The sequence below is a fragment of the Vanellus vanellus genome, assembly GCF_965231255.1.
Source record: "Vanellus vanellus genome assembly, chromosome: Z".
Taxonomy (NCBI): Eukaryota; Metazoa; Chordata; class Aves; order Charadriiformes; family Charadriidae; genus Vanellus; species Vanellus vanellus.
The window spans coordinates 62041222-62051797 of NC_138908.1; the positions used below are offsets into that span (position 1 = coordinate 62041222).

The following is a 10576-nucleotide window of genomic DNA, read 5'->3' on the forward strand; positions in this document are numbered from 1 at the left end:
CCTGGAGAAGATGCTGCAGCATTATGAAACTGAACGGTAAATATTTATTGACTTCAGGGGATTGGTTTTCATTAGGTGAAACTAACAGAAAAAGGGCAATACAGGAAGTCAGAGCTGGAGGAACCCAAAGAGGAATTATCTAGTCCATTCCTCCAACTCTAGACCGTCCATAACTCTGAAGGTGCTGGCTTATGTGGATGAGCTCCTGAGCAGTGTTTTGCAGCACTGTCTGGGCAAGGACAAGGAACGGACAGAGCTCTGTCTGGCAGGCTTGTGAGCAGGAAATATTCTTTCTTTCCTAGAAATCACTACCGGACATTGCGCCAGGCCATTATTGATATGGTTTTGGCAACAGAAATGACGAAGCACTTTGAGCATGTGAACAAATTTGTGAACAGCATCAACAAGCCAATGGCATCTGAGGAGACCAGCTTACACGTAAGTGCTTGGAGGACTTTGTGCCTTCATACATTTCAGTGAAGTTCTTCCAAGATAACTTTAAGTATTATTTTCATTCACGTTGTATTAATTTGCACTGTGGTAATGCCCAAAACACACAATTGGATTTGTGACCTCACACCACAAAGTGTGAAAAATACTTTTATTTTCTTGTTTTCTATGTCCGGGTCTGCCCTTAACTCATTTAAACATTTTGTAAGCCTTGGTTTCAAAGCTGTCTGGTGGTCACGAAGCATGTGGGTGGGTGCTTTTGTACTTAAAAAATTCTGTGCGTGCAGCCAGGTCGGCACTTGTGCCTAGGGTCCTGCCTCAAATTAGTGGGATTTGCCTAAGCCTGGGGTTGTAGCTGACGAACCTGCCCTGACAGTTTTGTGTCTTTGTAATCTGGAGCCTTCAAGCCACAAGGAATAAATGCATTGCTCCCTGAGACCTCTCCACTCCATCCCCATTCCTAATTGTACCAACAGATGTCTGGGTCGTTATTCCTATCAGTTATACACCCTAATGCTCCATCACCAGCCAGGGTTATTTTGTAGGATGTCCAGGCCCCTCTCTACCTTCTCATGTTGCCTTTAGAGTTTGAGTGCTCAGTGATTGACAGGGTTCTCCAGGGCAGTGTTACTCACCTAAGCAAAGACCATCTTATCACAGCTTAGTGAAAACAGTGCTTTGTTAGAAATATTGGGGGGGGATCAGACCAAACTGAAAGTCAGTGATATCAAAAAGAAAGAAAAGTAGCTTCTGTCAGTTCTCCATAACTGGACTTTTTGCCCTGTAGACTGTCATGGGTGCAGAAACCAGTCAGGACTGGTAGGGTTTACAATTTTAGGGACAGTATTACATCAGTTGAACTGACCTGCTTCTAGGGGCTGCTGAGCTCCATTCTCCCAACAGTTTGAGCTGGAAATCACAAATGCTGCTGAAATTCAGAGGCTCTGTGGACACTTTGCACTGTACTGCCCAGCACTGCCAAGCTCTGCAGGGCTCACTGGATGTGGCGCTGGGTCTGAATTAGCCTGATCATCTTCAGTGCCAGAAGTCCCACAGCAGAGGGGGACGAGGTTTGGGCACTGCTGGGGACCCTTATCACTGTTTCTGCACTGTGCTCTCAGCACATTCCCTGGCGCTGTGTTTCATGGGTTTTCCCTCCTGGCACGGGCTAGGCCAGGACAGTGGGAATCCCACTTCAGATCACAGTGCCGAGGAAAGGAAGGTCCACATCAGTGGGTGGCATGGAATTACCCACACTCAGGTTTCTCTGTACTTACACGTGGACCAGATAGCAGCTCGCTCCACCGACTTCTGAAAAAGCCCTCTGAGGTGTCACTGGGAAATGTGGCTCCTCACAGTGTTTCATTTCTCCCTCTGACAGCTTAAGCATTTTTCTGAAATGTTTCCTCCATCTCCACCCTTTCAAAACCTCATTTGTTTTCTGGCATCCCCACATTGGCCTGTGGGATTTAGATTCACAATCCTCACTGAAACCAAGCTCTGAGCACATTTCTGGGACTCTCCCTTTTATCCCATGAATGCATTTTTTCCAGCACTTCCCAAAGAGCTTTTAAATGCTCTCCATACATTCTACTGCAATCAGCCTTTCTACTCTATAGAAAACATTTTCTTTGACTCACTCTCCTTTATCTTACTGGTTTATAGCAGAGACTATTTTAAAATGTACAAGAGCTGGAGAGCAATAAGAGTGGAGCACAGAACCACTTGCATTTTTCCCCAGTATTAGGTTGTTCTGTTCCTTACTGTTAACGGTGGCTCTTCCTATTTTTGATCTTGAACAGCAGTTAAGGAGCAGGGTTAATTTGGCAGCTCTTGCTGGGCTACCCATGCTGAAAAAAAATTAACTGCTAAACATAAAGTTAGAAGATTAATGCCTGAATTGGCAAGAGTAACTGCAAAGTATCTACCCATAAACCATGAAGACATTAATTTAGCCGTGGTGGTAAAAAGTATTTATGTTCAATTTTTGATTCAAGAGTTGAATTTAGCAGTGAAGGGAGGCCATAATTACACAAATATATTATTTTGAGAATAGTGTTAATGCCATGGTGAGCTGAGGTGGAGGCTTTTTATTACTCAATAAGGAACATAATATACCTGTGCCCTTCTAAACTGTTCAAGACCCAGAAGATGATGCCACAGCAGACTTGTAACAACTACTCTGTCCCCTCCACCTGCTCTCCAGAGCAGTCAGTAAGCAGTTTGGTACGTTACTGCCTAGCAACAGCAGCTTTCTGCAGTCAGTCTGCCTCTCCTGCATCTTCCTACTGTTAATCTCGTAGATTACCTGAGACTTCGTCCTAGCTGGTAACTAAAGACCAAAAAGGATTGCAGGCTGAGGGTTCAAAATCCAGCACAAAGGCGGCAGTTTTATTAGCAAACATGCTGGAACTGAATGGCACGGACCTGCTTTTCTGACCGTAACAGAAACAGTCAGTTGTGCAAGTCGGTTCACACCCCTGTGCCCGCCTCAGTTTTTTCCTCTAGGAATGAACACCAAACTCTAGAAATTCACCTAAATGAAGCAGCCCCCCACCATCACCGCCCCCAGATTTAAACACTCAGCAGGGAGGATGGTTTATCAGCTTGCAGTTGGCGGATGCGTCCCCTATCCTGGTCCTGTTCCACAAGGACAAGGCTGGGATGCAGAGAAGGATAACTCGCCCTAGCTGATAAAGAGCCTGTGGCTCCGTTATTTCACAAACTTTGCTATTAATTCTGGGAAACACCACAGCTGTCATATGTAATGAGGCTATCATTAGTTACTTAGCAAGGCTGCAGTTCTCAGACATCACTTTCTCCTCCAAATTCCCGGTGCCCTGCGTGAAATTAGAAGGTGTGAGGCTGGGTGCCCGCTTGCTGCGTAATTGCACTAGAGCTGATAATGATGCCCTCGTTCCTGCTAGCAGGGATGCTGGCCACCGGCCCCTGTAACCATCTCTCTTTTACAGAGCGAAGGCAGCGACTGTGAATGTACAGCCAACATAAAGAATTTTCCAGATAACCAGACGCTGATCAAGCGCATGATGATTAAATGCGCGGATGTAGCAAATCCATGCCGCCCCCTAGAGCTATGTATCGAATGGGCAGGGAGGATTTCAGAGGAGTATTTTGCACAGGTATGTCTATTTTTATAATTTGACTGTTATGTTATGTAAGAAAGTGCACATCGGCTGGTCTGCCGTTCCACCCGGGGTCTGCCTGGCATCCCTACAGAGTCCAGACACATGCTTTTTTCCCCAGCCAGAACTGGCCCCGCACTGTCATGCAGAAGAATCCACCCCAGTCAAAGCTGGCTAGTTTGCTTACCATGAAGCTTGCAGTACAGAACGGGGGAAAGGAGGTTTTACACTTTCAACTTTCTTCATCTGGCCAAAACAGAATGATTTGACTAACATTAGTCAACTTAATTGGCTGAAATTCAAGACTGCCGCCATTCTAGCTTCTAGTCCCAATACCTCCCCTGAAGAGAACATGAAGACCCATGCCTGACGAAGCTTTCAACTGAATCATCAGGCTGTCCCTTTCTCTTCTAAGATGGCACCTGAACTATTGCCACGGTAGGCAGACGATGTGGTAGGCCAGTACTGCAGGCACGGGGGCAGCGTAAATGCTTATCACGTGGGATCTCTCTGGATGAAACTGGAAGCTCAACTTCCTTTCTTAATATTCACTTTTTCTAACAGAAATGCAGCAGCTTCCTGAAAGTGAAACACTCTTCCAGTTCTTTATTTGGACAACTGATAATATTCTTAGCTTTTATTTGCTACTAATGGTGTAGAAATCAGCAGCTACGACTGCAGACAGAAAAGCGGGCATGCCACCATCCAAATTCAGATCATACATGTGATAGTTACTGCTGGAAAAAAATAGTGCCTGGGACATGTCTGAATTTCATTTTAATCATAGTGAATAAATTTGATCACCTCCTAGGTAAGACCAGGGATCACATAGGCTGCATCTCCCTAGCAGTCAAGATGTCATGAGCTAGCTTTAAATTGCCAGTCATAGGCACTAGCCTACCTGCAGCAATGTGAGGTGCTGAGAACTGTTCTGCTCGTCATTCACCTCATCTGGTAATTTTGGGGACTGCTCTGCTGCCAATTCCAGCACCAGGTGTTGCATATACTACTTAAAATGTTTTTTCTTAATTAAAATATAAGACTATTGGGGTGATGGGCTCCTCCACCATACTGAGTGCAACAAAAACAGACCTGTTCCAGTTGTGGGCACAGAGTTAAAGAGCATACCCTTACTTCTGTTCATCTTATAACCTGGTACAAGCAGAGGAAGTAGTGACAGCAACATCCCTCTTAATTAAAAGACAAATGGTTCGAAACAGTCACTAGAGACATGGAAAAAAGGAGAGATCAAACTTCTCCTCTACGAAAACACTCTGCAACCCCATGTTCCATTTTTAGCTGCTGTGTCCTAATCACCAGGTTAGAGCATTCTGTCTCGCCAGAGCTAAGAGCAATCACAGCACTACAGTACTAGAGTACTTGTGAAAGGGAGATGTTGATTTCAGTCTCTGTTCCAGATGAAATAAAGCACATGAAACTAAGGCAGTTCACCTTAGGGGTCCTAAGGTTTGTCTCAAATCTCCTACTGCAGTTCATCTAATCCCCTGGCCTTTGCTACTCCAGCATGAAAGCCAGCAAAGCTCTAGGGGCTAACTGGAGTTTTGTTTTCTTAGACTGATGAAGAGAAGAGACAGGGTCTGCCTGTTGTAATGCCAGTATTTGATAGAAACACCTGCAGCATCCCCAAGTCTCAAATTTCCTTCATTGATTATTTTATAACAGATATGTTCGATGCGTGGGATGGTAAGTACATCTGCTTTTTTCTTCCTTGCTCTGAGGCAGAGATTTCTGCAGACTAAAATGAATAATCTCAAGCTGGCCTTCAGTCCATTGTGTTCAGGGGCAGTACCCACATATAAGCAGTACAGCACACGACCTAAGCAACGATGCCGCTGAAGCCTGTTTCACTGCACACAACACCAGCTTTATGAAAACTGAACACTTACCAGACAATCTGTGTAAAGAAGGGAAGAATAATGGCTTAAAACTAAGCTTTCTTTCATCTAGGTCTTTTTTTCCTTCAGCAATTTATTTCTTTTGAGCAGCAGAAACTGAGACCACAGCGGTTGCGTGTTAGCATAATTTAATGAAGTCATCATACAGTAAGAAAGGGATTTGCTTGAAAGAAACAGACTGAAAAAAATCCTTCCCCTTTTAGCATTAGCTTACAGCTGAAGGAACAAGAGAGAGTAGAACACCAATTTCAGCAAGGTTGGGCTGTTCTTCTGCCCATTCTGTATACATCCTAAAACTCTTTCTCCTGTTTATTTCAGCATTTGCACATCTGCCTGTTTTGATGCAACACTTGGCTAATAACTACAAACACTGGAAAACACTGGATGAGTTAAAGTGCAAGAGTCTCAGGCTCCCATCAGAAAACAACAACTGACACTAAGGCAAGAAAAACAGACCTCCTGATCTACCAGTTTCACTGTGAATCACTTACTGACTTGGCTACAAGAGGGATGGTGTTTCCTTTCCAGTGAAATTAAGACTGCGTGGCAAGAAGGAAATATTTTATTCATCACTGTTAAGCTTCTCCGAATCCTACAAAAAAACGATTTCAAAAAGGCTGCATAGTCCACAGATGAAAAATTGCTCTTTGGAAAATAACATTTTGTGGCAGAAAATGTACTTCTGAAACTAATTTCTAATACTGAATATGCATTTGTTAAATCTTTTAATTGATAGAACTGTATTCACTAACACTTCCCACAACTGCTTCTCAGAGAGGTAATCTAGTCACCAGGAGATTAAGAATAGGTTGACAAATAAGCATAAAATCTACCCACTTATCTAGCATAAATTTGCTCCAATTCTATTGATGTTCTTCAGCTCTCCGAATCATAGTTCTAAAGAGAACATGCACAGCAGAACAAGTAAACCTTGATAAATTGGATGCGATATAAAACAAACCCTGCACCATCTAAAACAACCTTCTTATTCCACAGACTATCTCTCAGAGCACCACCTGTTCTCTCTTCTTTCTTTTCCATATAAAATCTTGGTCCAAGTCAAATTCCCTTAAAATTGGTCATATAATGGAGGAAAATAAGCATATTCTGTATAACTGGTGCCATCCACACATTTCTCTTCCATCTTAGAGAGGTTACCATGCAACATTTCATCAAATTTTACACAAAAAAAAAACATTGCAGCACTTGACCAAGATCCCTTTTTATAAAGTGGTGTTTGTATACGTGGTCATCAATTTTATTAAACTAATCTAAATTTTATGATAAGTCCATATGTTGTGCTACTTACTTCTAGGATGAACCTGTTGCTTTTTAAAAAAAAGTTTCCAGGTTATAATTTGTAACAGCTTTATGATTTGTACTGCTTTTTCCCTCCTAATAAAATGCTGGTTTGTTTTGTGATGTAAAAAGTATTTCAAAAGATGTAAATAAGTTAGAAATTAAACATAGTTTTTCATTAGTTTTAAGATATGAAATTTATGCTAAAGCTTCCAAAGCACAAATGCATATTTTTGTACATCTCATTTTAATCACATGCAGAACATGAACATGAGTTCAAATTTTAGCCTATTCTCAGACTATTCAGTTAATAAATACTAGCAAAACTGCTGATTTTTAACACTGTGCACTCCAGGCTGCAGGCAAGAGCATCAAAGCTGTGCCTGCAGTTGAAGAAGCAGTCCACTACTCACTAAAAGGCAAGGTCTTGAGACAGAATCTTTACCTCCTCTCTGCTGTATCGAGAATTGAACCCGGTAAAGGAAAAAAAAAACAAACAACCAACAAAAACAAACCCAGAGTTTAGATTGCTATGAAAGAAAAGTGACAATGATTGTTGTTTACTGCAGGTAGCTTACATAATGTGCCAACCTTTTTTGTATGTTTTGTACCAAGTTCTGAAACAAAAGGAAACATTCATAAAATGTATGTGCAGAGAAATGTATATAAGCTATATTTTTGTTAGAATTGTAATAGAACCTTACTTTGTCATAGCTAAGGCAGGTGGCTGTGTATTAAAATGCTGCATTGTGTATATTTGAAGAATGGTGTTTCTGGTGAAGTATGTTTATTCATTCTTTCTTATTATCTATTGCAACATCCTTCAATGGATTTTTATTCAGATAAGTTGAACCTCTGGTTTTTATACTGTAAACTGTTTGCTTTTGCCATTCCTTTATTTAGAACTAGTGCTCTTGGTAGTTGTACCTTAACTATTCTGATGACTGAATGCTCACCGCAGCTTGCATTAGAGAAAAGAATTTCACAAGATTCAAAGATTTGTCATCCTAATTTAATTTGTTAAATACAGCAACACTGTAAGACCACATCCATGTAAAACATTTCAATTTATTATTTCTGTCACACTTCTGTCACAAGGAAGAAAATGTGAATGGTGGAAGGAACTAACAAATAAAGTTCAGCCTCAGTTCTGGTTCACAAGTTAAGGAGTTAATGTGGAATCAGTATATTCGTTGCAAGATCCCGTGTTTCTTCCCACAGTCAGACTGAGCAAAAAAGTAATTTGTGTGGAGGTTTGTTCTCTTTAAGAGCAAAAGAAGTCAGCATAGATTAGTTGCCATCTGCCAGTTATGTCAGATCTCGTAGACACTATCCTGTCTACTTGACCAATGGCAGCTTGTTTCATGCTATTGACAGTGCACAGGCATTTAAAACAGCAACCTCAGAGTTACACAAGTATTAAGGGTAGGCATGATAAAGATATTTAGTTTCATTACAGGCACATATGGAATTCTACATAACTGAGAGGTTAAAAGGACAAAGTGGAAATAAAATTTCTAATCTGCCCACCTTAATTTTGCTCACTGTGCTTCCCAACAAACAGGAAGTGACAAACTCTTATTTAACAGGAGTGGGCTAGTATAGCCTTACTGTATTCACTGTTATGCTCAAAGTTCATTTGTAAAACAAAGAACTCAATTTAATACTTTCAACTCAACCATCTTTAAATGAAGAGACCCTTGGGAGATCTGTTAGCAATGGAGTGTATCTGAGAACAACGGCACTTTTGATAGATATAAATATTTATACATGCATGTAGGACTATTTAAGGCTGAATTACATCCCTGTAAAATGCACAGTAAGTTTTGTGACTAGAACTGTTCAGTTAAATAGGTCGGTTTCTCCACCAGGTATTCACTTAAAAGCAGGCACATAAAGATGAAATAGTTCTCATGGTATAGGAAGAAGAGATAATAAAAAGATTATATTCCTTCTCTCTAGTTCTAACTGATGATAGCAGTAGCGTCTCCAAAAAACCTGTTTTATAAGTTTTCCCTGTAAAGTTTTAGTAACAATATGTAAACACACACTTTATACACAACTAAACAGTTACATCTCAATTGAAATAAGGAAAAAAGGGCCAAAGAGAAACTGATCTATAAAGGGGGAAAACTGATATATAAAGGGGGAATGTCATGAGGATGGAGCCAGGCTCTTCTCAGTAGCAACCAATGATAAGACAAGGGGTAATGGATTCAAGCTGGAACACAAGAGGTTCCACCTAAATTTGAGAAGAAACTTCTCAGTGAGGGTGACAGAGCACTGGAACAGGCTGCCCAGGGAGGTTGTGGAGTCTCCTTCTCTGGAGACATTCAAAACTCGCCTGGACGCCTTCCTGTGCAACCTCATCTAGGTGTTCCTGCTCTGACAGGGGCATTGGACTAGATGATCTTTTGAGGTCCCTTCCAATCCCTAGCATACTGTGATACTGTGATCTCCCCAGCTTGTACTGGGGTAGCCAAAAATACAACATTTGCTGATGAAGACAAGCTGAAACAATGCAAACTGACAGGCAGAAAGGTTCATGCCTTCCACTCACAAGTTTAATGTCATATACCAGAAAGCATGTTATCATCAGCTGTAATCCAAATACCTTTCCTATGCTGGTTTATAGAATAGCCACTCTAAGCAAAGAACACGCAGCTCAAGATTTAACACTGACTTAGCCTTCCTGAATTGAGAGGGTAATTTCAGAATTTCTCCACCTGTTTTGTGTTTTTGAAATATGTCATTTTGAGCTCTACTCTCAAACAAGATTAGTTGTACAAGCTGACTAAAGTGGGGAAAAAAAACATGCAGGTCAATATTTTCACAGAATCACAGAATTTTCAGAGTTGGAAGGGACCTCTAGAGATCATCTAGTCCAACTCCCCTGCCAAATCAGAATTGCCCAGAGCACATTACTCAGGACGGCATCCAGGCGGGTCTTGAAAATCTCCAGAGAAGGGGACTCCACCACCTCCCTGGGCAGCCTGTGCCAGTGCTCTGTCACCCTCACCGTAAAGAAGTTTTTCTGTGTATTTGAACGGAACTTCCTATGTTCTAACTTGTGCCCATTACCCCTCGTCCTGTCACTGGGAACCATTGAAAAGAGCCTGGCTCCATCCTCCTTCAACCCACCCTTTAGATACTTGTATGCCATAATAAGGTATTATTATATAGGTCTCCCCTCAGCCTTCTCTTCTCCAGGCTAAAGAGTCCCAGCTCTCTCAGCCTTTCCTCATAAGGCAGATGCTCCAAGCCCTTAATCATCTTAGATGCCCTTCGCTGGACTCGCTCCAGCAGTTCCCTGTCCCTCTTGAACTGGGGAGCCCAAAACTGGACACAGTATTCCAGTTGTGGCCTCACCAGTGCAGAGTAGAGGGGGAGAATGACCTCCCTCGACCTACTGGCCACACTCTTCCCTATGCAGCCCAGGATTCCATTGGCCTTTTTGGCAACGAGGGCACGTTGCTGGGCCATGGATAATTTACTGTCTACCACAACCCTCATTTTACTCTCCCTTCACCCTGCCTTCCAGGGAAGAGTGAGCCAAGAGGCAAAGCTTGGCTTCTGAGACGTAGGGGGAAGGCAAGTACCCACGAGGGCTGGGGGAAGCAAGTCTAAAAGGCTCCTTGGTTTCTTCTAGGAAGCTAGAGCTTCCTCCTTTTGCTTCTGCTTGTCAGGATCTGCTAAACCCATTGTTTTAATTGCACTTACTGCAGCTGCTGGATCTGAAGTCTGGAATTACAGCCCTATAGTCTCCTG

General features: G+C 42.1%; 1 protein-coding gene across 1 annotated transcript in view; it reads left to right on the forward strand.

Moving 5' to 3' along the window:
- Positions 1-6371, forward strand: part of PDE8B (phosphodiesterase 8B) — a gene marked incomplete at its 5' end in the record, with an annotated part of 78780 nt that extends 72409 nt beyond the window's left edge. Inside the window, 4 exons of the mRNA XM_082497998.1 lie at positions 303-423; positions 3423-3590; positions 5168-5297; positions 5828-6371. Of these exons, the coding sequence (XP_082354124.1) occupies positions 303-423; positions 3423-3590; positions 5168-5297; positions 5828-5943 (535 nt within the window). The 3' untranslated portion in view covers positions 5944-6371. The remainder of the gene's footprint in view (positions 1-302; positions 424-3422; positions 3591-5167; positions 5298-5827) is intronic.
- Between the last annotated feature and the right edge of the window lie 4205 nt (positions 6372-10576).